Raw genomic sequence first — 27,122 nt, forward strand, 5'->3', positions numbered from 1 at the left:
TATCACTGAGTCCAAGCACTGGTCCAGCACCTCAACCACCTCTCCTAATTCAGATAGAACAGAGAGACAGAGCTGGGTGTCATCTGCATATTGATGATACTTCACTTCAAATCTCCTGATGACAGCTCCAAGAAGCTTCATATAGATGTTAAAATAGCATGGGGGATAAGATGGAACCCTGTGGGACACCACAGGACAATTCCCATGTTGCCGAACAGTACCTTCCCATAACTACCCACTTCCAGGTATGTCATGGGGGGGTCAAGGGCCCCCAAAATTTTCAAGGAGGGGGCCGGGCCCCCTCAAAATTAAATGGCAGCTGTGTGCACACACCACAGGGCATATTCACGTGCACAACAAAGCAGCACGCTGCAGAGCATGCACAAATAATGTCAGCATACCCTGTGTACATGGTGTGCTGATGTCGCACAGCCCCAGCCTCTTCAATTGTGGGGACAAGGCAGCTTGCCCCCAGAGACAATAGATATACAGCAGAGGACAGTGTTTGGGGGAACATCCACAAGGAGACACTTACAACGGTCATACATAACTGAGTCCCAAGCTCTCACATGGGACAAAAACTCTGTATTCCCTCCTGTCTCACACCAGGAAAGACACAGTTCAATGCAGGGTTGGGCTTTCACTCCAAGGACATGAAATCACTTTCACGTGCCCCAGTCCAGACCACATCCAGCCTCTCACCTCGGAAATGGCCTACAGAAAACATAACAAATTCCCCAGACAAACAAGACCACACACAAACCCATGCCTGATGAAACAATAAATGGGAATGAGCCCTCACTCTCATCACCCCGCCAGTGAATTCAAGGACATATTCCAGCCAAGCAAAAACACCTGACGTGAAGCAGGGCCAATGAGGAGTGTAGCATGTGAAGAAAGCGTTTGGTATAGACAAAGTTCTGATGTCCAGATAAAGAGGATGCCTGGAGTATCACATTCAGCCCCCAGGCCTGAGCATCACCCCGAGTCTAAGGTTAAAAAATAATGCATGAAGTAACTCTGACAAGCAGACTGTTTTGTATAATGCCGCATAAAATCCTATGCCCTTTTAAATTATGCGTTTTTTGGGGGGGAGGGTTATTGGGTTGTTGTTTTAATTTTGATTATATATTTTCTGGTTTTATATTCTGATTTTGTTTTGTTTACCGCCCTGAGACCTTCGGGTATAGGGGGTATTTAAATTTAATAAATAATAAAAATAAAAGTGTCATAGCCAGATGTGAAATATATTGGAATACTGTATAACTTCCAGTGGGAGTTACTCCTACTAAACCCAAGGGTGAGGAACCTCCGGCCTTCCAGATGTTGTTGGACTACAACTCCCATTATCCCTTGCTATTAGCATGCTTGCTGGGACTGATGAGTGTTAAGAGTCAAAACAACACAATTTCCCCCCACTCTGCCCTAACCAGTTCTTTCTTATTACTATTTTCCACCATTCTTTCTAGTCAAGTGCAGGAGGCAAAAGCAGCCTTCAGCATTAAGCTTCTTTGCCCACAATTATGTTTTCTGTATCTTTATATATAGTTTGACTTATGCCAGATTGGTTGTTGTTATTTTCTAGTTAACCAAGGTCATTCACTACTTCTGGTGTTTCTGTATTTGCTTCACTAGTTGCTTGGGGGGGGGGTCCTGAATTTTGCACGAATAGAATCAGGCAGATGGGCAAATGAATTTCATTGAGCTATGTTTTCCTTATTATTCATGAAAATTGATACATTCTGTGGCTCTGCTCATGAACAGCCAATGCCCATTGTGCACAGTAATAGAACTGTAGTGGTCCTGTGCTTTTACTGGGGTCCTTTCTTGTTCCTGGCTGAAGACCACAGTCAGTGGCAAGTACCCATGGGAGTAGCTGGGGGGGTGCAGGGTGGGCAGCTGCCCTCCCCCAAACCAAGTAAATAAATAGAAATACTTAACTAACTGACCAATTGCACCACAGATATCTCAGTTCTGCTCCCTCCTCACATAAAGCCTGCCCCCCAATAATTCCTGGCTACGCACATGCAAGTACCTACAGATCACTTTACTATGGGACTGAGAGGTCTAGAGTTGACTTGGAGCTAATTTTTTTGAGCTTTGAAGTTTGTGTTCCAAGCCATACACCCACAGAGGAAACTGTTCAGAATTAAAAGGACCACATGCCATTCCCAGAGGTATGTCCTCTTGGCAGAGCTGAGGTGCTTTATTTTGCATTTGGATTCAATATGGTTGTGGAGGTGTGTCCTCATGAGCTGCAAATCATTCCAGGGAAGAGTTCAGGTCAGAGGATGAGGTGTAGCAGCAGGAGCAAATGGAAACATCACTGTTCCCTTGGGCTCAACCTCCTTAATGGGAGTCTAATGGGACGCTTACTTTGGTGACTGCCTCCTGAGGGTGTTCATAAAACCAGTTATTCTTGCCCTCCATGTCTTTTGTTTCTTGTACTGATGAAGGGGAATTGGGATCCAGGGCCATGGCAGGTTACAGTCTTCTGGCTCGACACAGTATTTGGGTGTCTTTGGAATATTGTTTCTGATTGAATTATGTTGCTTAACATTTAAAAAACCTGCAGCTGCACATGCTCTCAAGATCATCTTCGAAATCTTTACAATTTGAATCTAAAAATTAACCTGCTATTCTTTACAAATGGCTCAGTTAGTTGCATAAATGACTTAACTAGGTTTTAATAGGTCTTCTAGGACTTGGGCACAGATGTGGCTTCAGGCTGAGCCAGCAAGTCTGTCACTCAATCATAGCTGTAGTGTGAGAACACAAACACTTGGGGGTAATTGATGCTAAATCCATAGCAATTTACACCTCATTAGAGAGGTGTGAACTAACTCCTAGCTACCTGCCTAATTGAATTTCAGAGAGATTAGGATGCCTGTTCTTCTTTGCCTCTATGTTGTGATGTGACTAAACTGGTGAACTGCAGCTTGAAATCTTGATTCAGCTTATGGTCCTGATTCAGCAAGACCAGACTAATTCCTGAATAGACAATAAATTCTTCCTGCTGAGCCTTGCTCATTTCCAATTTGTTCTTTGCTCCTGCTTCTTCTTCTTCTGATCTGGTTCTGCGATATTACCATGCCTTGTTTGTTCAACCCCAGATTAATCTATTCTCTGATGGTTCTCATTCAGCTTCTAAAGGGAGCTGTCCTTATTAACTGATGCTTCTTGAACTTTATGGCTCTTGGGTTTTTCCTTGGCATGGAGTATACATAGTACATAATAGCTAGTGTGATAGCTTTATAGACTGAATCACCCGGTTCTTTCTATTTGTGTAACCAGGTTTAGATTCTTGCTTCCTGGTTTGGTGACCAGAACCTACGGTAAATGGTACTCCTTAGGTTAAGACTTGTGGTTTCATGTAAATGGCAATGCAGAAATGGGGACCAGACATCACAGTAAGCATAACACAGATGTGGCTCATGCTGAGTATTGAGAGAAAATTCTGAGGCACTTAACACGGCCCCATCTTTGGACCATGGCTTGTGTGAATAGGCCAGGGGTCAGCAAACTTTTTCAGCAGGGGGCCAGTCCACTGTCCTTCAGACCTTGTGGGGGGCTGGACTATATTTTTTGTGGGGGGGATGAATGAATTCCTATGCCCCACAAATAACCCAGAGATGCATTTTAAATAAAAGAGCACATTCTACTCATGTAGAAACACAATGATACCTGAACCGTCCGTGGGCCAGATTTAGAAGGCGATTGGGCTGGATCTGGCCCCCGGGCCTTAGTTTGCCTACCCTTGGAATAGGCTGTTAACAGCCCCTTAACAAGAGAGGTCAGCTTTTAAAAGTTAGTGTAAATCACATGGCCGCCAAATGTTCTACATCAACACCTCCTAATAGAGAATGCTTACAACTGTGTGGGGCTTCCATACTGACATGGATAATGTTTAATGTTAGTATGGCACTTTCAAGTGTTCAGACTGTTTCACATGCATTATCTTGTTGTAATCATTGCAACAACCCTATAAAGTCAGTGCTGTTGTCACTCGTATTGTACTGTATATGTGGGGACTGAGGCTGAGAAAGAATGACTTGCCTAATGCCACTTTATTATTATTTAATTAACAAAATGTATATAGCTTTAAATTAATGAACAACCTATGAGTGGTTTACTCAAGCTGGAATTTCCTGATTCACAGCTCAATCTCTTAGCCACTACACTGTACCTTTAGGCATCAATAAGGACTCTTAGCTAGTAAGGTAAAGGACCCCTGGATGGTTAAGTCCAGTCAAAGGTGACTATGAGGTGTGGTGCGCATTTGCTTTTCCGGCCGAGGGGGATGGCATTTGTCCACAGACAGCTTTCTGGGTCATGTGACCAGCATGACTAAACCGCTACTGGTGCACGAAGGAAGCCAGGCCACACAGAAATGCTGTTTACCTTCCCACCACAACGGTACCTATTTATCTACTTGCACTGGTATGCTTTCAAACTTGGGGGATCACTATGCACATGCTGTTGTGTCCCAGCCATGTTGTTAGAGAACCACCAAGTGTTTCCCCACTCTAGAACAGGTGGCAGAATTCAGAAGATCTCAGGTTCAATTTATTGCCTCTCCAGTTAAAGCAGCAGATAGAAGGTGATGTGGAAGATCACTAGTGGAGAACAATATTGGGCTTGATGGACTATTAGTCTGACCTGGTATAAGGCCAGCTACATACTTTATGTATCAGATCAAATGTTAAGATTTGAATATTAGATGCTATATATCACTCCTAAGCTTCTTTTTTTGTTTTAGGATGGTTCATGGAGTTAGAACATTCCCTACCATGCTTCTATTAGGCATATTCTGAAGGGCTAATTTCTGGCCATTTTCTGTTGTGCTTACAGAAAATCACACAACTGAACAGCACACACGGCATACTTTTTGATGGCGTGCTATTAGAAATGAGCCCTCCAGAACTTCTGTGTGATATAGATGTATGTCAACCCTTTATTTAACAATGGAACAAATGTTTCACATGTCCAAACTTGCCCCATTTGCATATGATCACATCAATAACAATACCAGACAGTGATGAACTCAGATACACTACTACCCTGATTAAACATACAGAAATATGCTTGGTGCTGTCAAATCACTTGGACCTGACCTCTAGTTACTGAGCTATCCTATTTTAGGCAAGAAACTGCTGAAACCTAAGTTCCATCACAAATTTCCACTCCTTTCAACCTAGGTGCAAAGGAATTACTGCTTTTCTTACAGCACAGGCTCACCCACATTTGTAGAGAGACATGCTAATTTTCACAGCCTATCCCATGAGAATGCCTGGCAGGAGCCAATCTCTCTTAGTTTCTGAGCTCTTAAGAAAGCAACATAATAAAAGGTAAAATAGTTGATATAATTCTGCTGCCCACAATGTCTCAGATAAAATCAAAGTGACTGAGTGAGTCAGTAAGGGTGCTATTAACACCCTCTGTGGGGCTGTCTTTGTAAATATTAATTGCCAGAGTTGGCTCTTGTTCAGCATGTGCTTCATCAGTATTGTGCTGAATCAAGGTTGTTTCATGTTAACTGTAATTTATTGATGCACTGGACACCCCCCCAAAACCACTTCAGCACCTACATTTCTTAGTTCATTCCAGCCAGCTCAACAGATGGTTGGGCGATACAAATCTGTCTGGAGCTTTATAAATTGAGTCTGGATTCATGTAAGACAATCAGCCCAAAGGAAGTACAAATCAAACTGCATCCATTCAGCTTATATTTCACCACCTCAGAATGGCTGTATTACAGATCAGTCCTCATTCATGATGGATCATATGTTAATTCACATTAATTCAGGAAGGCAAAATATGCTGTAGTACCACAGAGACATACCAGTTTATTATTCTGACCTGTGGTTTCATAAGCAAGAACTGTACACATCTGTCAAAGCAACACTATTTTAAGGTCTTGATTGGGTGACTCAAGCAGCAGGGTACAGGCTCCTTTCTCCCTGTGCCAATGGGGTAGTTTTCAAGCAAATGTTACTGTGGGTCTGAACTATACTGCATTGCAGATGGCTGGAGAAGATACTGCAGCTGTCAGCCCAGCAGGATCAGGTGACCTGAGTAACCAGCAGAGTCTTAGCTAGCCCTATATAATTCATCTGATTCCTAGGTTTGGGCAACTTGTGTAGGCCAAGCTGCTCACAGACTGGTTGAAGTAAAGGTAAAGCACCAGTCAAAGGTGTATATGGGGTGCGGTGCTCATCTCGCTTCAGGCCAAGGGAGCCGGCGTTTGTCCACAGACAGCTTTCTGGGTCATATGATCAGCATGACTAAACTGCTTCTGGCACAACAGAACACTGTGACGGAAGCCAGAGTGTACGGAAATGCTGTTTACTTTCCTGCCGCAGTGATACCTATTTATCTATTTGCACTAGTGTGCTTTCGAACTGCTAGGTTGACAGGAGGTGGAATGGAGCAACGGGAGCTCACCTAGTTGCACAGATTCAAACCGCCGACCTTCCAATCAGCAAGCCCAAGAGGCTCAGTGATTTAGACCACAGCACCACCCATGTCCCTAGACTGGTTGAATCCCTGCCTAAATCTCTACCGAACTACTACTGTTTTGCCTACCTTGAGGCGGCCAGCACTGACAGCTATTTTAGTCAGTGTTTTGATTTGTGAGGAGGAAATATTCATAGTTTGGAGGGTAAGGGATAGACTTAAGCATAATATATGCATGGTTTAGATATTTGTGGTTTTAAAACTAGAGTTGAATCAATAAAGATCACTTTTCTCTGCATGTGCCAAATTTTCCATTCTGAGGTTTTTTTTCTGTTATGTGAATTATGTCAGCTTGAAGCCTAAACTTGTGTCCTTACACAATTCTTTCATGTTACAATTTTAAACAAATCTAATTAAGACAAAAAAGTAATTGTTCACAGCTTAGATTTATTGGAGTTTAAATGTTTCCCTTTTTTTTAATCAGCTTGTTATAGCAGCCTCATTTGAACCATGGCTAAGCATAATTGAGCAAACACAGTGAAAATCACAGCAACTTCACTCCTTCCCTGGACCTGCTGCTGCTATGCTTCCAGGAGCTAAACCATTCATTGGCTTAATGTTACATGTGAATCCAGAGTCATGGTTTGTTGGCTAGAGCTTGTGGTTTGTTTGGAGCAAAATAAAGGTTACAAGCCCAGGTTCACGCATTTGAACACACACGGCTTAGCTGCTGTTAGTGTGGCAGCAGCAGGGCCAGGAAAGGAATGAAATGACCACAATTTTCGCTCTGTGCTCCTGCATACTTGCTTGTTCATACCAAACCTTAGCTTGGCTTAGCATTATGTGCAAATCAGACCATTGTGCATGGCTCTGGATTGGCCACCCTCTCCTTGTATTTCTAGACATTTAACATTCATCTGTCATTTTCTTTTTGTTCATCAGGTCTTCCTCACCTAAAATGACACAGCAAATGAGAGACCCGCAGCTAGCCCAGTCTAGGAAGCAACCAGGACCCTCATCTCCAAATGCTGCTAAGAGGCTCTACCGGAACCTTTCTGGAAAATTCAGAGTTAACTACATGTCATTTGATGAAGGGAACATAGCAGGGAGGAGTGAAAAGGATAAGCTCCGCAAATCCTATCCTGTGAGTACATTGCTCTAACAACTGAAAAGCTCTGAGGGTGTTTAGAATTTTTATGTCCTGTTAGAAGGACATAAATCCATCCATACCATGCTCCATCCATACCATGGTTGCTGAAAGACTACCTGGCTGTTCCTTGCCACAATGTGGCGATAGCTTTGGATTTTGGCTGCCTACCTACCCACTGGTGTGTCATGAACTCTGAATGCATGGTGCGGCTGGTGTAAAGAAAAGGAGGCAAACGGACTGCTGGACTTTGATAGGAACTTTAGAGGTGTCAAATATCTTCCTGACTGAGCTCTTGCAACCCACATTTACCCTGTCTCATTAGAGGTGTTATGGATATGGTAAATTTGGCTTGAGCTGCAGTGGGAAAGCAAAGTGTTGTCTTCTTCTCTTGGCCTCTGCACTGATCTACTCCACCCTCATTTCAATTTTATCTTGCTACTGTAGTGAAAGCAACTGAGCAGAGAAGACTGTGAAATGAGTGGCATACTTACATTTGTGTGACTCTGTTCCTCTCTGCAGTTTCAAGGCAATGCTGCACTCTTTGAGGCTGTTGAGCTGCAGGACCTTGATAAGGTGCAGGAGCTGCTCAAGCAGTTTAGCCTAGAGGAGCTGGATCTTAACACCCCAAACAGTGAGGGTCTTCTGCCACTGGATATTGCCATCATGACCAACAATGCACCTATTGCCAAGACTCTGTTGCTGGCTGGAGCCAAAGAAAGCCCTCACTGTAAGTAACCAGTCAATGGCCCAATCCTGTGACCCAATTTGTCCTTTCCCGTGGATGCTTAAGGAACTCTGGCCACTTAGGTTTCTTGATATCATGAGCAATGGGAATTCTACTCTCTTTTGGTGAAATGTGGAAAATGAAAAGCATCTGAAAGGAGTTAGCTGTAAAAAAGAGAACATATAGGACCCTGGAACTAGGGTTTCTGATGCCTAGCATGCTCCTGTGTCTTTCATAGCTGGATTATATGTTCCCTCAGTACAGGAAAAATCACATTGCTAGATTTTTCTGTGTCGTGCCTAAAGTACAGTAGCGCTTTCTTGAAACATGATGGTGCAAATGAAAGCTATAGCTAAAAGGTTCCAGAGCAGCATATCATCCTAGAAGCTGTAATTATCAATTTGACTTGGTGTTAGGAATGATGCCAAGAGTGAATACCAAAGGAGGCTGGCACTGCCACAACCATAAAGAGTCACATCATCCTTGTGGCATGTTCCTAAGAGATTATTTCAGCTGATTTGCACACAACAAGAAGTGGGGCTGCAGGATAGATTCAAGCTGAGCCGTTTGTACTGTTTGAATCCTCACCCGAGGGATGCCAAAATTTACTCTCCAGAGTGTTACCTTGGAAGAGAACAGCTTTGCTGCAAGAAGCATTAATGCTGCCTGATCAGGTGAAGTGAATAGAATGATGAGAAGGGAATTCACCTCATTTCAGATGATTAGCTAAGAGCAACAGGAAAATCTTCATCTGCTGGTTATTTGCAGGTAGTCTGCCTCATGAATAAGCTGACAGTTCTGGTATTAGGGTCAGGAACAGATTGCCCTTTCTTCAAATGAAGGGATTTCTGTGAATGGAGAGCAGAAGGGGAGTGACTTTGAATAAGTGTTTATTAGTACTCTTTCCCTGGAGATTGGGGGGGGGGTATTCTCTCACAAGTTTGTGTTCTCTCTGTCTCTGTCTCTCACACACATACACACACAAAAATAGGTTGCGCTAGATGCAGCCACTGGGGTCTCTGCTTGCTGGGTGGCCCACACAGAGAGTAGCCACAGGCCTAGCTGGCACTGTGTGTAATAATGGAGTTCAGTGAAAGGAGATAGAAAAGAGGTGTGTATTTCTTTGCTGCCTAGCCATAGGAGTCAGGCAAACCAAGAGATTCCCGTGAATAAAGTATATGCACTCTGATCCTCAATGGGGGTCTTCTCTTCTTGTTCTTAACATATCTAGACTGAGGAAAGGGAAATACCTCACACAGATTGTGCTCCAGCTGTGGGTTTGTGCATATGTTACTTCTCAAACAGTAATGACAAAAGCTGGATGAAGTAATAGACCTGGCCATCCCATTTAATGGTAAGAAATTGTCCCTAGTACAAGCAGTGAGCAGTGATATCCAACAATAGTTTGCTGGGGTCCCTTGCCACATCTGCCACCCTGATACATTGCTGTCTACTGAAGGCACGACCGTGGGGCAGGTAAAGGGGGGGCATGCACACACACACTGGTATATTGGGTGCTGGTAGGGATGTGGGTGCAAGCAGATTCGGAACCCTGTGCTTGTGGGAAACAAAGTCAGACCCATTCCAATATTCTGACAGAATGAGGATATTTTCATATTTTAGTCATGAAGTCATCATGATAACTAATATGAATAGATATGCAAATGTGAATGCTGTTAATCCAGGTTTAAAAGCAAAAAACCCATTTTTAAATACAGTATGTTTTAGTCAATGTAGGTTTTTCATTCAATGTAAGAAATGCAAAAAAACCCTTGTTTTGGTAATGCTTAAGGCTCATTCTGGTAGTGAAGAGCAGAATGCTCATCCTTTAATTACCTTTTCCTCTAAGTATTAGAAATGACAAGAGGATCATAGTTGCCATTTTCCAACAGGTTTCTGGGGTCTTCCAGGGTATGTTAGCTCCTACTAAATAAAAATACCTTGAATAAATAAATAAAATACAATGGTACCTCGGGTTACGTACTTAATTCGTTCCGGAGGTCCGTTCTTAGCCTGAAACTGTTCTTAACCTGAAGCACCACTTTAGCTAATGGGGCCTCCTGCTGCTGTTGCGCCGCCGCTGCACGATTTCTGTTCTCATCCTGAAGCAAAGTTCTTAACCCGAGGTACTATTTCTGGGTTAGCAGAGTCTGTAACCTGAAGCGTATGTAACCTGAGGTACCACTGTAGTAGAAGCAAAATTTCAGAATTCAGTTCTAGCTTGCTATCGAAAGACTTGCTTTGAACTGGTGGGTGCATCCTGCTGTGTAACAAGGCTATGCTGGCCACAAGACAGAATTTCTCTCGCTGATAAGCAGCAGATTCTGGGGGAAGGGAGAGCTGGGATTCCTTTGAGCTTGGCTTTTAAATCTGCATTTAAGAGGAGCCAGAATCACAAATTTGCAGAAGCAGCTGTGGAGAAGCAACTTTGTGGTTTTATCTAATAGCTCAAACTCCAGTTGCACCAACCATTTATCCCATGCTGTTTGGGAAATGAGGATCAAGCTGTGCTTCTTCGGCTTGAGGGATTGCTTAGCATGGGAGGTTTTCTGAGGGTAGAGGCAAAGAGAATCACTTCAGAAATTTTCAGACAGGTTTATGCCTGGTCATGTATTTTTCCTCCTCTTCTCGTGCAATGTATTAAATGTTTCGTTTTCCCTCTGTTCTGTTTCCAAAGTTGTAAGTTTAGAGAGTCGGTCTTTGCACTTGTCAACACTGGTCCAGGAGGCAGAACAGCGTGTCAATGACCTTACTGCGCAGGTGGTGAATGAGCTACCCAATGCAGATGGCTCAGAAAAAGAGAAACAGTTAAAAGCATGGGAATGGCGTTATCGGCTATACAAGCGCATGAATGCTGGATTTGAGCATGCTCGTAAGTGTCTGAAATAGCAGCATGCAATGTACCCTGACCCTCTAAGTAGATCAGGGATGGGAACAGTGGGCATGTCACTGCAGGGTTTTAGAGATAGGAAATTGGGTCCTACAATATGTAATTAGTCCAGAACAGAAACGAAGAAGTGGCCTTAGGACCTGCCATAATAAACCCCATGTTGTTGTCAGCACATGGTAAAGTTCTTAATTTAGTGATTCACAGAATCTTGAAGCAAGTCACTAGTTAATGAAATCGGTAGGTCCATGCTAGGTGAATGTGGCTTTCCCCGTGCTGTTCTAGTCAACCTTCATTGAGCAGATTTGAAACTGCTTCTCTCACCCAAGACCAATATTCTATATCTTTCTGGTTGATATAATAAATGAAGGTATCCTGTAAAGCTATAGTGGCCTTAGTGCATTAATAAGAGAAATCTAATTACACCATGGCAGAGGGTGCTTGTAATTAATGAGTTTAGTAGAACATATTCAGATAGCCCAAATATCAGTGGCTGCTACAAATAAAAGCAACCTTTTGCCACCTTTCTAACCCATTTGATATTTTCGGAAGCATTAATTTCCTAGCTCAGATATAATTATCATAGTGACCCTTAGACTATGAATGCCAATCCAGGTGCTAAGCTTCACAAAAGAAAATGTTTCCCTCACTTTTCTTTATGACAAGTTGACTATTTTTGGTGTCATGTTCTCACTTGTAGCAATGGCTGATTCTTCGGGGTGGGGGAGATAAAAAAATCTCAAAACTCTACAATGTCTTGACTTGCAGAGGGAGGTCTGTCTCTTGCATGGCGAGTTCCCGACACCCCCCCCCCCCGGTGGAAATAATGACACATGATGCAATTATTAAGGTTAATGGGCTAAGAAAGGCCACAACGTTATTGGTTACACGTGAAGAGCGCTATTGGCTTAGGCATTGGCCCTAACTGACTATATCTGACTCCAGCCCGTCTGCTTGAAGTCTGGGAAGGTTTACCCACCAGTAGGGGGGAGTCCTGCTGATGCACATCAACTAGGAACTCCCCTGGGGTCACCGATAGGAGGCGTGCCTTAGGCCCTAACCTCCATAGGCTTCGAACAGGGCCATGACCCCCCCCAATCCTTTAACAGACCACCCTTCAATATGCGGGGCAGGTGATGGTGCTACCTCCCTTCTTCCATCTACAGAATTATACCAATGCCTAACCACCAATACCCAGAAAGTTGTGACGATTTGCTACGAGGTAGGCAAAAACCAAGCGGCTGGTGACAATTTGCCAAGTGGAAAAATTCCTACCAGGCCCCTCAACGGCGACCAACCAAGGTCCATAGCAAGGACAAAGAATGAAAACCTTATAGGGTAGGACAACAGGAACAGCTGGTGGGTGGCAAAGAGGGAGACCCCCGGCTGCGTCCTGACTTTATAGGGCAGGCCACACACCCGAACAAGCCGATTGGCCGGCTAGTGGGTGACACGGCCGGGAATCCCCCCAATCGCGCGGGGCTGGCCTCCACCCACCGAATGCGTGGAGGGGCCGTGAAGCCAGCAACCCCACCTCCTCCTTAAGGTGGAAGTGGCTTTGTTTTGTAATGGCTCTTTTAGCTACTATCATTAGAAGGCAAACTTGGAGGAGTATGATTTGGCTAAAATTGTGGGAGGCAGGGTGCAGCTTGTGGATTTCATTAAGGGTTCCCTACCTATCCCACATAATCTGACTACTGAACCTAAGGGGGGATTCTGTGGTCTTGCATCTTCTGCTGATTGAACCCATCTCAGTGCATGCAAATTGCCACCATATCTCTTCTCAGAATTTAATTTTATTTTATATTTTATTTTGCAAAGGAAACATACCTTCCTACCTCGCCTCGTCTCTGTTATTGTGATCATTCTGGCTGGCAGTTAAATTGTAAATTAGGCTTATATTGAAGATTTATTCCTTCCACAGAGGCCTTGATACACCAGGATATGTCCCTCCTTATACCTGTGCTATCTGTTCTCAGGGGTTCCAGATCCACCCATGAATGTTCACCTTTCAGTGGCCAGCAGCACTTCTGTGGATGTTTCCTTCCAGGAGCCCTTAAGTGTCAATTCAGCCATTGTCACCAAATATAAAGGTAAATCCAAAGGATGCTCAGAACCATATTACCCAAGAATTAAACTTACATGGACCTGTGAATTGATTTCCCCCCCTCTTTTGGAACAATCCTTCTTGACTGGGAATCTGATCCAAGTAAATTCCTAAGGGCCCACTGATTCAATTGCAAAATTCATCTTTTTTAAATTATTTGTTGTCTGTCATTTTGAGGTGAATAATTTATGGATATACATTGAAGATGTGAAGGTCCAAAGAGAAAAAAGGAATGCATCAGCATAGTTCAGTGGTACTGAACTGTAGTTTACAGGGTCTAAAATCTGCTTACATACAAATATATCACAGAACATATATAGTACAACTGCCATAATGACTGGGAGATGGACATCAATTACTGATCCATCTATGCATCCTCCAAGCCTTAATCAGTTACCACTGCCTTTAAAAATTATTAATTATATATTAATTTTATGAAGAGCTTGCATAACATATAATAAATATTTTTCAAGGCAATTGTAACTTATTAAGATATGGTAAGTTACCTTTTTTTCTTTTTGTTTCATGTCTTTTAAGATTTGAAGGTCTTCAGGCAGGGATTGTCCGGTCATAAATCTTTTTACAGTTCCTAGAATACTTTGGGTGCTATATGAATTATGATTATAATAGACCAGTCTGATGGATTGCATAATCTTAGGCCTAGTTTCAAAAGTTACACTGTCCTAGCCTGTTGGTTGTTGGGAGAGTCTGAAGATTTGTCAAACTAATCTATTTTAAAGGCCCAGGCACTATAACCTGTATGGGGCTCACAGTGGCCTCCCTACCCATCTCCCTGCTTTACTCCTGGAACATAGGAAGCTGCTATATATTTAGACTTTACACCAGGCACATTATTTCATAGAGCTCAAGGAAGGCTGCTTTGGTGCCCTTGATTGGTTGGTTTTATGATGTTCCTGCGCAGTGAAATTAACAAAGTGAGAGATGTCCCTGTGGAAATCTTTATGAGCAGGTTGTAGCAAAGATGGGGTGGGGTAGAAAGGCCACTTAGATGTATAGATTATGAACCTGAGGGCAGAGACTGCCTTACTGCTAATCTTTGTAGACTACTGTTTGAGTCTGTTTGGCTAAGGAACAGGGTAAAAATGCTTTCAAATAATTAAGGAAGGTCAGGAATGAAGTGACCGTCTCCCACTGCAGTCCTTCCTCCAGACTTTGTGAAATACATGACCTTGCTATCAACACATCAGGCCTGATGGTGCTGTTGCTGAATGCCAGATGAGCCATAATAAAAATAAATTATTCATATTTCTGGGGGGAAGTGCTGGCCTAGCATGTATGGGCCATTTCAGAAGGCTTGGGGGACCAGCTTTCAAGCCTACTCTGTAGTGGTGTTGGCAATGAAGCAATATTTCTGCTTCCCCATTGCATCCTCAACTTGCTGCCCAATATAGCCCAAGACCTTTTCCATGTTCAGGAACACTTAGATGCCTGCTAAGAGTAGTAGGCTCTTTGAGGATAAAATTGCTTACATCTACAGCAATTTGGATACCACAGTTCTTGAAATACAGTCTGTTCATAATTCCAGAACACCATCTAGTTAAATACTGTTGGATGAGTTTTGATTATTGAGGTCCAATGACACTGATAGGTGCTTGGAAGAGTATTGTCTACTATAACTTGCCTAGTTTGCTTTATAGTTTGCTTTGTGCAGAGGGTTGACAGGTTTGTTCCTGGATGTTATAAAGGCCAGCTTGCAAAAGTGGCTGTTCTCAGTCACCTTGAAGTAGGCAGTTGTGTAGTGGCTCCCGGAAAAAAAACCTTCACTGAACCCAGGAAATAACAGCTAGTTGTTCATAGACCCTTTGGGGCAAAATGCTCAGATGAGTTGGCTAGGCAACTTGAGTCACTCTTGAATGAGACCAAGTATCTAAATGGATTTCAATTTAACGTCTAATACGGAAACACCTTTGGTCATCCTGAAGGATGATATCCTAGGAGATAAATCAGGAAAGTATGACCTTGTAGATTCTCCTGGACCTTTCAGTGGTGTTCAGTACCTTTAAACATCTTTCTGGACTAACTGTCCAGTATGGGAACGAAGGGCACCGTGCTTCTGTTCCAGTCTGGATGGCATTTTGATTAGTCTGATCCATTGCATTGTGGGACTCTTCTTTATCCCCTGTGCTGCTTTAACGTATACATGAAACCACTGAGTTCATTCCAGGATCTGAGATGAGATGTCATCAGAATGCAGATTATACCCAGCTGTTTATCCTGTTCAGTCACCTCAGGGGAAGCTGTGGAAGTGCTGAGCTGCTGTCTAGGATCAGAAGAGGAGTGGTGATAAGAGATAAGGCCACAGTTATAAGCACCACCTCTGGAATTCCCTTCCCTCTGTTTTTATCTATTTTATTTGCACAGGCACACAAGAGTTTAAACTGAATTCTTAAAGATATGCTTACTGTTTGTTTTTTTTGGTTTATTGTATTAGTTTAAAAATTATTTTATGTTACCTACTTTAGGACTTCTGGCTAAAGAAAGGCTAAGAGATTACTTAAATAAATAAATAGTCCAGGGTTTCATGTGGCAGTTCCTGTGTGCAGTTTCATCTCAGTTACTGCCAAGCTCTTCGTAATTTTGCAAACTGATTTTGCATTTGAAATATTTAGACATTATGCATCCACCAAATTTGCATAATTCATGGAGATTACCGAGCTTAAGTTTTCTAGTTGTTGAATTTGAAATATTTCCATGCCTTTCTTCTAGTCCATCTTGGTTGGTGGCCACTTGTGACATGAATCAATCTCACCACTTCTCCAGAATCTGCTATTCTAGAAATTTGGTAGAAAGTGCCTTACACTTCTTCTGTAATGTGAGAAGGAAATATGTGGCTGATTTATGGTAGTGTCTAAATGGTGCTGGTTCTATACTAGGCAAGTTGCTTTTTGCTAAAAGTTTTAGAAATGTCTTCCCAAGTGCTCACTCAAGTTGAATGCCATAACGCTGTCCCATCTTCAGGCTATTTGGATCCCATAAAAGCATGTCTCTTTTTGGCCCCAACACCTGCTCCCTCAACATAGAATTCCCAGCAGTTTAAATCCTTTGTGTCCTGTCATCATAACTTTGGCTTTCAGAAGAATTTTCCTTTACCAGTCTGCACCAAATCCTGCCACTTAATCTACTTTGTCTATTTCCCACCCTCTCTCTGTTGCCTTTGTTTGGTCCATCTGTTGTGCTCTCTCTTTTATCTCTGGGTTCATCAGCTTGACTGTTCATCTTTTGGCCTGCCTTTTTTGCCTTTAACTCTTTCTGTTACGTCTCCTGTGCTGAGATAAAGAGTTGAAGTAACCCTAGCTATAGAGACTTCTCTGCTGCGCTATGTGCAGCTCCTGCATTGCACATTTGGCAGGGAGTTAAGTCCTTTGAATATGAAAAAGGTGTGCCCTGTTGTTGCACTCTCTCTCTCTCTCTCTCTCTCTCTCAATTGACACCTTCCCTCCCCGCCCCCCAGCTCTTCCATGCCTTTTTTCTCAATACATTTTTCCAGTATGCACAGCTGGTCCCGCTGTAGCTGGTTCTTCAGTTTCACAGTCAATCCCCTTACAGCAGCTGTACCATCCCTGGCAGCCTAGCTTTCTAATCTAGCCCTGACTGACTGCCAAGCACTACATCCTTTGCCTTACTGATGAAAGACTCCCAATTACTGACGGAGTGGCTGTGCTTTTCCTTTGTTTGCAGTCGAATGGAGCTGCTCCCCCACCTTCTCCCCACCGCTGGGTGAAGTGGTGATCAACAAGCTGAAAAACCTACATATCACCATCCATGGCCTCCTCTCGGTGAGTAAGTTACTGTGCTGTGTGCTGAGCCACAAGGGTACTTCAGGGAATGACCCCAATTGATCCCTTCACCCCATACTTCTTGTTCTAATTCACCAAAGTGCAAGCTAACTGCAGTGAACCTCTGCCCACCACACAGCCAGAATATGAGGATGTCTGAATGATTTTCTTAAGTAAAGTGCCCATTTCAGGGATTGGTACTTCTTCACACAACACTGAACTTATTAAGTTAACTGCATGCAGGTAGCCATTTTAAGTTCCCTGAAATGTGTGTGGCCTATTTAAGACCCAATCATTACATTACAAGGCAGCAAGATGCAGCATTTGCCCTAAGTAGTGGCTGCAAGCAGGGGATAAGGAGCCCCAAATTCTTTTCCTCTGAAACTTGGTTAAGTGGATTTTGTCATGCTTCCTGATTGAGATAACTATGGTCTACATAGAGTTTACTCACAAATCTGAATGATCAGCTAGAGCAATACCTTTCTTGTAGTAGTAATAGAGGTGTGGCATAAAACTGAATATGTTTTTTTTTTGGAGTGGGGGAGATAACTGAGGTAAGAGCTCCAGCAACAGGCTTCTTGTTGCTGTAGTGTGAGAAAGTAGGTGTCTGAAATGAGGCACATGATATGCAGAGCATGTCATAAATTTATTACTAGGCTGTACCAACTGAGACTGCAGAGGAAAGACCAAATATTTGTATGTTCTCTCCTAATGAAAATCAAGCTGCACATACAACAATAATATATGAAACAGAAGGGGTCTAACTTAGGTTTCTCCTTATCAGGACATGGCTTTTTCTTGCCACAAATGAGTGCATATTTCCATGCCTGGTCATGAGGCTTCTGGGCCAAATAGTCCAGTACAAAGGCTTGTGGTGAATATTTTACTTATATTTCAGAAACCAAAATGTCTGAGGTTGCCCCTGAACATAAAGAAGAATTCAAGCAGTCTCAGTAGTTTAGCAAGATATGAAACTAATTTTTGTTCCTTTTCATGAGTTTTGAGATGTGCCTCTTGTGCAACTATTTTTGCCTTCGTTGTGAACACATTTGTAATTTCAGGGCTGTTCTTTTGGTACCACTTTCTTCCCTTCTTCCTGCTTCCCCACTCATTTCCCCTCACTGGCTATCCATATGATTCTGCAATTACGTGATAAAGCTGTCAAACAATTAGGAAACATTTAATGCAGACATAATAAAAACAGTATCTTTAGAAAATAATAATGATTTGTTTACAGTTACCATTTCCCCATGAAATGCAACATGCTAAATGCCAGGAGCAGTTCATAGCTTTCAGTGTATGTATTGCATGGGAAGGAGCAGCCATCCCCAGGCTGAAATCTCAGGGTCTTGCAATTGAGCTTTAGTCACTAAACCGTGTGATCCATAGTTTTTTCTGTGATTTCTACCCAATGGCACTCCTTCTCACCCCCCCCCACTCCAAGCCAATAAATCTTATACCCCCACCACCTGCAAAGATCAAACTCTCCACCAGCTCCATGGCTAATTGGAGATGAGAATCAGTGACTCCACTCCAACCCTCAAGTGTATGGAGGTCATGGGTTGGCTGGGACCTGCCCCCCACCCCTGCAGTTTTATCTCTCTGGGAACTGCAGGACCCACACTGCCTGTCAGCTGTCCCCTCCCCATTGTGTGGTGGACAGCTTCCAAGAGCTCAAACAGGAGCCAGACTTCTGAACAAACAGCAAGTTGTTGGGGAGACGAGACTGGGAGCTGCAAAGGGATATGATTTTGCAACAAATGGCCTGTAGGCTTGCTCTGCTCCCTTAGCCTCCTAAGAAAACTTACATTACACATAATATGCCCAATGGAAATGTTTGCTTGTGAAGCTAGTTATGTGATACCACTAGGCTGACAATCAGCTGACATGGTTCAACTGGCTGTGGCCCAAAAAAGAATTTGGATTCATTTTGATCATACATTTAATAGGAAAGACATACTCCACATGTGAAACTGAACTGATAGGAACAATCAAGTTGGGGGTTGGGACTCAAGATAATTTGGTACAGACTGAAGGCTGTCTACAGTGGTACCTCGGGTTACGTACTTAATTCGTTCTGGAGGTCCGTTCTTAACCTGAAACTGTTCTTAACCTGAAGCACCACTTTAGCTAATGGGGCCTCCTACTGCTGCTGTGCCACCGGAGCTCGATTTCTGTTCTCATCCTAAAGCAAAGTTCTTAACCCGAGGTACTATTTCTGGGTTAGCGGAGTCTGTAACCTGAAGTGTATGTAACCTGAGGTACCACTGTACACTGCTTTACTGGGCACAACCAGCAGTCATTCCTATTTTAGGGCAATATTATGCATCCAGGAACTGAATACATAACAAATATTCTTTGGCAATGTTATGGGGCAACACTGGATGCAGAGGGGAATTCAGATTTATTTCCTGGGTATCTGCTGGACATCCGGAAAATTTATGTGGACTTGGATTACATCTGCATATGATCTTTGGGTACTTTTAATGCAAGACAACATCATTAAACTCTGCTTCTATCATCACATCACAAATGATTCCCACTTAAGTAATATGAAATAGGAGGGTTAGTAGGGTTTCCATTTGTGGTAGGAAGGATGTGGAATATGCCGAGTCCTCTTGGCCTGGCACACAGCACAAATATCATGGCAGGGTTTAGAGACTTCTGTGGAGCTGCTGTGCTACCCTGAAGCCCTAATTGATTTTATTTTTAATCAGATATGATACAGACAAAAGCTTGTCTGAATTCAATCAGAAATTAAATCTGCAAAAGCTGAACTTCCAAAATCTGTCAGACCATCTGAGTTATTCTGGAGTTTATCAGCAACTTTAGTCTAAACCCATGACACAGGAGAAGACAGAAAGACTGTGCAAGATGGTGATGGCCTGCACTGCTTCTGCAAGTTCACAGGCCATAGGCAGTATTGCTCCACATCCTCCCTCTCTTTCAATAATGACCTATTATGGAGAACACCTGGTGACTATATTAGTGGAAGGGAAACTGAAACCACCCCTCACCCTTCTGAGCAACAAGGTTTTCTCTAGTCCATGTGACTCCTTATTCCTTTCCCTACAGGGTACAGCTTACTACGTCCAAGTATCTGCCTACAACATGAAGGGATGGGGACCTCCGCAAACTTCAATACCACCCTTTGCTATTCCATCAAGTAAGTAGAAACATCAGGGAGCATCAAACATACACCTTATCGTTCATACCGTAAGGCTAGTTTACTGGTCTTGCTCATGTTTTAGAGCTTAGTGAGCACTCAATGGTATAGAACAAAGGGTACTGTGGCATTCTGAAGACTAAAATAATGATTATGGCACCAACTTTCATGGGCTATTCAAAGATAATTTTATGAGAATTGCAATTTTTTTAAAGAAAAAGCAGGGATTGACTTACAAACATGCTGTCCCCATTCAAAATGTGCAAGGACAGATAGGTCTAGTAGTAACAACAGTGGTGATGGAAGAGAAGGTATACCCTGGATATACTGTAAGGCACACAGCACACAAACACCAGAACATTGTGTCTCCAAATTCTGGTTATCTGAAACACCAAAGTCCTACAAATTAACATGCCCTTCAGGGATTCCCATGGCAGCATAATTTGCAATAGCAATGCTTCTTTTTATCTAAACTTCTAATTATTAAATGGTTCTCTATCCTTCTTTCTTAAACAAAAAAGGCCCATATATTTAAAATATTATTTTGGTATCCTTAATCTCCTTTCTACTCTCTTATATATTTATTTTGTTTAGGTTATTAGATTTTTTTGCTTTTCCCATCCCAGCTCAAGCTGTATTAACAGTATGATACTTAATATTACCTATCACTAGAAGCCAACTGAAATAAATTTTACACCATATAAGCTTGGGCTTCGGTGAGTCGTGAAGGGACCAGAATCCCTATGTACAGCTAACCTGAAGGGTTCAGTGGTTTATTTTTGGGGAGTGAGAAGCTAATACTTCACCTGTAACCTGGGTTTTTAAAGGGTGGAAGCTTTGATACATTCTGGTGGGCTGAGGGAGCAGTTTCCTTAAGTTTTTCTTCCTTTTAGATAAGAGAGGTTTGCTGCCCCTGAAGCAGCATCAGAGTTCTAATTCTAATACAGGTTTAGTAGTGCAGTGGATCAGTATGTCTGGCTATTAACTAAAAGGTTGGTGGTTTGAGCCCACCCAGGGACCTCTGTGGACAGCATTCCGGCATTGCAGGGATTTGGACTAGGGATTTGGACCAGCAACCACTTTGGTCGTATATGATGCCTAAATGGGAACAATGCTATGCCATGACATAGCTTCATTCCCAGGAGCATTGTTGGTTAAAAGGAAAGACAGCTGCCCTTACTGCAGAATAGGCAGCTGATTGGAGCTCCTCTGCCACTCTGAATGGTGGAAAGTCTTTTTGCTTTATTTTGTTTTAAATAAAGGAATACTTGAGGAAGCCTTCTGCCATCTCATCTTGCATAGGTATACATACGCCTGTGTCCCCTAAAATGTATCAGTTTTCCTTCTCCCCTGAGAAAGTGGCAGAAAATCCCCCATTCAGAGGCTCAATGAAGGTGATGTATGATTTTCATCCAGCGTATTATGTGAAATGCACATAATACAGCAAAGCCAAATTCAAGTAAAAGAAAAATTCCAAGCTTAATAGTTATATTTTCCCCTGTTTACAATGCAGTTAGATCATAGAATTCCTGTCACTGAGGCCAAGAAGGATTTCCATCCCTTTAACAACAGCCAAGACAAAACAAGGTTTCTGTAAATAATGCTGCTGCTGTGTACAACTTAAGAGATGTAAATTGTGTCTTTCATGGTCAGTCATTCTCTAACACGATGAGACATTCATAGTTAAACAACTGTATGTCATTCTCTCCTCTGCTAATTACACATCTTGCTCCATCAACCACAAAGGCAATACCTTTAAGGACAGTACTTGTGGTCCAGGGATGCAAATCCATCATGACCAAATTGGAAGTTAATGGAGCTCAGATCGATGGATTAGGCCCTTTAGCTTTGGGTTGTATAATATAGCATGTAACTATAACATTCCAGCCTGAGTTATAAAGTAATTTATTCCTTGCTTTCAAACTTTAAAGAAAATATTTCTCCCCTAAATAAAAATAACCAACTTTTGTCACGTAAAAGTGTGCAGCACCTCCCTGGGTGTTTTTAAAGCACCTAAAAATAGCACCAGGTCCCAGCCAAAGTTAACAGAGCTGATCTTTCCATGGAAAACAGCAGCACAGGGGAGTGTATAAACCAATTAATGTAAAGTTAATGTAAAAGGGCTGCTTCCCCCACACTAGCCTGTGCTGCTCAGTAGCTCTGCCACCTCATAACTAAGAAGCACAAGGAAGAGGTTCTATTTATTTATTTGTCTAGGTGAGTTTAACTCTCACCATTAGTATGAAGAAACTTCTGCCCAGTTGAAGGCCAGCAGCCGACATGAGGCTGTGGAAATACTGAAAAGAGCTACAACAGACCTAACCTTGTTTGTTACTATGATTTGTCGTCTCCTCCTACTGGTGGCAGCTGTTAAATTCCATCACCCTTATGAGCAGTTCCCACCAGTGGTTATTGCTTTTGGGTTATTGCTTCTGTGTTGCCTAACATGATTTGCACCTCTTAAGACTGAACTCTCATGTAAAGCTAGGAGGAATCCTAGGCAGAACTACCTGCATTTCTGTGCTAAATAAGAGAAATTGTTATTAAGTGAAAGAATCAGCATCTTTAAAAAAATCTCAGCGTTCATTAAAACAGGAAATACAGTTACTAGACTCTGGGTTTCAGTGATATACTTTAAAACATGTTGGCTTGGTGAAATCCCAGAAGCTGAATACAATTTCCAGTTATCAGGGGATGGGGCTGCAATGCTTTTCATAGCTTCATGTCTAGCAGCATGATAATTAATAGAACATAAATAAATATACTGATTTTTCTTTAATTAGTGTAATTTATTCAAGATACATAATATGATTTTCCTTGCTCCAGAACTTGGAGTACCACAGTGCAGAATTTTGATTTCTAAAACAAGGACTATATGTAACCTTACTCATACTGCAGATACAGTCTTAAATAGTTATCTTCCATCTTTGCAAAGTCAGGACTTTTTAAACATCAACCTACTTTATGAAACTGGCTGTTAATGTTTTACTGTACATAGCCATATTTTTCCTCTGTGTTTTTCCCCTCCCCCCTTCTACTGTCACCTCTTTCTCTTTTTTAATCTTAAACCAATTAAGACCTACTTAGCATGTAACACTAAGCCAAACCATATCTTAGCATGAACAAGCAAACATGTGGGTTACCAGTAATGATTTTACTCCTTCCCCAGTCTTTTCCTTGTTGTGCTACCCAGGGCTAAACCATGGTGTAGCTTAATATGTCTAAATCCAGGCTTAAGGTTTCTCACTCCAGACAAACTACAAGCTGTAACCAAGGTTTGTTTTTGGTTTACCACTCATGATCTGTCTGGCAGAGACAAACCATGAGCCCAGGTTCAGACATAATGACATGGTTTAGCCCCAGATAGCATGGCAGTTGCATGACAGAAGAAGAAGAAGAAGAGGAGGAGTTTGGATTTGATACCCCGCCTTTCACTCCCTTTAAGGAGTCTCAAAGCGGCTAACATTCTCCTTTCCCTTCCTCCCCCACAACAAACACTCTGTGAGGTGAGTGGGGTTGAGAGACTTCAAAGAAGTGTGACTTGCCCAAGGTCACCCAGCAGCTGCATGTGGAGGAGCGGAGACGTGAACCCGGTTCCCCAGATTACGAGACTACCGCTCTTAACCACTACACCACACTGGCTCTCCAGAGGGATGCAGCCACACTCTTTGTGTCAGGAACCCTCATGCTTGCTCATTCATGATTTTCTATTATGTGCAAACCAGGTCTAAAGATCGAAAATGAACATACAAAAGTTGGTAGTGGTGCTATTGCTGGTTTGATCCATTTAGGTAAGGATTGGATCCAGTTGTGGGTCTGACCTGTAAATTGAAAACCACTATCTAAGACTAAGGCTTTCAAATGATGATGATCTTCACCCATTCATCAAGTCTAGCTTTTAGTGTCAATAGATCAATTGTGTTTTGAGCAATGTTTTGTCCAGAAAGCTGTTCAGTAGTGTACTATGGGTATGAAACAACTGTGAGGGGAAAATATTGTAATGGATTGAAACTGCTAACAGCTTGTGCTGCTATTTCTCTATGTATTTGATTTGCTTCCCACTTCAGACTGGAGAGAATATGATGGGCGGGCACCAAGGCGAAGAGGTCAAGCTGAAGCTTTGGACCATCTTCTAAGCCAGGTGAAGATGGTGCACCAACAATGTGTGTGTCACGGTGAGTCCCACTTTTGCGTCCATAGGCAGTTTAGATACCAGTTCTCTTGAATAGCCTATTCATTGTGGGAATGTTCAGAGTGGCAGGAAAGGATATGTTGTTTATTAATATCCTTCCTAACTTGCGCTAGCAAGTTCCTTTACTTAGCAGAGTGCATTTCCCCTTTACACAACAGAAAACTAGTTGCAAACTCATGTGAGTTTCTTAAGACAATACACAATTCAATCTGGCTTGTCCAGATTGAAATGTGTTCTAATATTTTCCTGGTAAGACCCCTTGAATCTCTCCTAAATGAATAAAGACACCACAGTCTTATTCATAAATAACAAAAAGTAAGTTTATTCACGATTGGGCAGAGCACAGTGTGATCCCTGAAGGCAGGCATTAGGCTTAAAGTTAGGTAACAGGACCCCTGACCGTTGTGTCTAGTCGCAGACGACTTTGGGGTTGCAGCACTCATCTCGCTTTACTGGCCGAGGGAGCCGGCGTACAGCTTCCGGGTCATGTGCCAGCATGACTAAGCCACTTCCGGGTCATGTGGCCAGCATGACTAAGCGGCTTCTGGCGAACCAGAGCAGCACACGGAAACACCGTTTACCTTCCCGCCGGAGCAGTACCTATTTATCTACTTGCACTTCATGCTTTCAAACTGCTAGGTTGGCAGGAGCAGGGCCCAAGCAACGGGAGCTCACCCCGTAGCAGGGATTCGAACCTGCCTTGGCCTTTTACCAGGTCACGCCTACCCACTAGTCACATGCAAGGAAGGATGCTCCAGGCCAGGAGGAACAGGAAGTTTCGACTGGCTGGACCAAACATTTCCTTGCATGTCCACTCTAGCAAAAGAAGGAATGTTGTATTTGACTGCTCTCAGTGGATTACATCCCACATTCATGGTTTGCTAAGGAATTGGAATTGATGGGAAGGAGAAATAGTGAATAGATAAGGCCACTGCTAGCATATTAAATGAAAACTCCTGTTGAAACCTGTGGAAATTCCTCTGCACGTTATAGTCTTGTCTGACCAGTACCATTCCCCCAACTAAGTGGTAAAAGACTATTAAATATACAGTGATACCTCTGGTTTTGAACGGGTTCTGTCCCGGAGGTCCAGCCAGATCCCAAGGTTTCTGCAACTCGAGGATCACTGTTCTGCGCATGTGGGTGGCAGTAGACCGCTTCTGCACATGCACGTAGGGGCGGGAGACCTCTTCTGTGCATGCGGCAAAACCTGGCCCGACACTTCCGGGTTTGATGCTTTCGTAATGTGAAGTTTACGTAAAGAGGGTTACGTAAGCCGAGGTGCTACTGTACTTGTATCAGGCTCCCAGTGGTTTTAAGAGAATCATTGAAATCTTTGCAGTAATCAGATGCTGTATTTTGGAGAACTATGCATGCTCTATGGAAAAGCTCATGAAGGAAATAAGCTGCTGAAACCCTCAGAAAAAAAATAATCAAGCCAACTTCCTATGCACCAAGAAGAGAGTGTATATAAATAACCACAGGGTCGAGTGAGGCTAACAGCTGATGTCCCAGTATATTCTTGTTTTCAAAAATGAGTTTGTAAATTATATGAGAATCTCCAGCTTGGTCGAAGCTCTGCTTTCACAGCAGATGACAAGGCCTTTCTCTTGCATCCTCCTTGTTGTTCCTACCTGGATCTGCTGACTAATATAACTGGTATGCAATAAACAAATCTTGACCAGAGCCATAATACTGAACTGCTGAAACCAGCCCTTAATTATGGATGAAATATTATGAAGCATCTTAATGAAATCTTCTGCTGTCTGACTCCCCCAAATTTTAGCTAAGTTATACTTCATACCCTTCTAGAAACAATAGCTAATTGGTACCATTACAAAAGGTAAAGGAGACTGGGACTCCTCTAGCTCCCTTGCAATTTGAGCACTGGGGTTAACTGATTTTTGTATGCTAGTGGTCTGTTAGTGGTGTTTGGGAACTGAGTTCAAATTCTACAGGCAACTGCTATAGGGACAATCTATGTGATCTAAGGGTACAAATCCAACTACGACTTTTTACTTCTCTTTGAATCTCAAACAAACATAGATTGCTGGATCTTTTGATTATCTTCTGCTTTTTAAATTAAAATACTTAGGACATCCCTCACAGGGTTATTAAGATGAGTGAAACAAGAAGCACAATTAAAATAATATATGGAACTTTAATTGTGCTTTACAGTCCTTATCTTCTGTACATATTTAATAGGTTAAAAACTGGTTGCCGCTTGTCTGCTAGCCCTCCTTAGAGATGGAATGTTCACAACCTTTGAGGAGCAAGGCTTAGTTACAGAAGGAACAGTGGAAAGAAAGCAGGGATCCAGTTGGTAGCATGGCTGAAAAATAGAACAAAATAGCCAGCATGCTACAAAATCAGCAGGTTCCTGTAGAATGAATGTGGGTGATAGTAAAGTGTTGAGAGAAAAGAGGGACTGGAACATAGAAAGCTGAAGAAAAGAGAGGTCAAGGGGAAAAGGTGCTGGGAAACCCTCACACAAAAGCTAGGGGGAGGAAGAGCTATGTGAATTTGGCAGAGTAATAGTTTGCACCAAGGGGGAAATGGGGAATGAATGTCATATCTTATTGGTTTTACCTAATCAGCCTAGTCTTTTATCTTGAATCTTTAGTAGATATATACACAAGGCTA

The 27,122-nt window shown here is 42.6% G+C and overlaps 1 protein-coding gene across 12 annotated transcripts in view; it reads left to right on the forward strand.

Moving 5' to 3' along the window:
- Positions 1 to 27,122, forward strand: part of LOC310748862 (ankyrin repeat and fibronectin type-III domain-containing protein 1-like) — a 333,990-nt gene that overhangs the window by 291,104 nt on the left and 15,764 nt on the right. For all 12 annotated transcript variants that reach the window (XM_083584877.1, XM_083584878.1, XM_083584873.1 and 9 more), the window contains 7 exons: positions 7,399 to 7,600; positions 8,126 to 8,333; positions 11,008 to 11,202; positions 13,197 to 13,310; positions 17,024 to 17,121; positions 20,197 to 20,287; positions 24,355 to 24,462. In XM_083584877.1, the coding sequence (XP_083441003.1) occupies positions 7,399 to 7,600; positions 8,126 to 8,333; positions 11,008 to 11,202; positions 13,197 to 13,310; positions 17,024 to 17,121; positions 20,197 to 20,287; positions 24,355 to 24,462 (1,016 nt within the window). The remainder of the gene's footprint in view (positions 1 to 7,398; positions 7,601 to 8,125; positions 8,334 to 11,007; positions 11,203 to 13,196; positions 13,311 to 17,023; positions 17,122 to 20,196; positions 20,288 to 24,354; positions 24,463 to 27,122) is intronic.

This window comes from Podarcis filfolensis (genome assembly GCF_964270895.1).
Source record: "Podarcis filfolensis genome assembly, chromosome: 14".
Lineage (NCBI taxonomy): Eukaryota > Metazoa > Chordata > Lepidosauria > Squamata > Lacertidae > Podarcis > Podarcis filfolensis.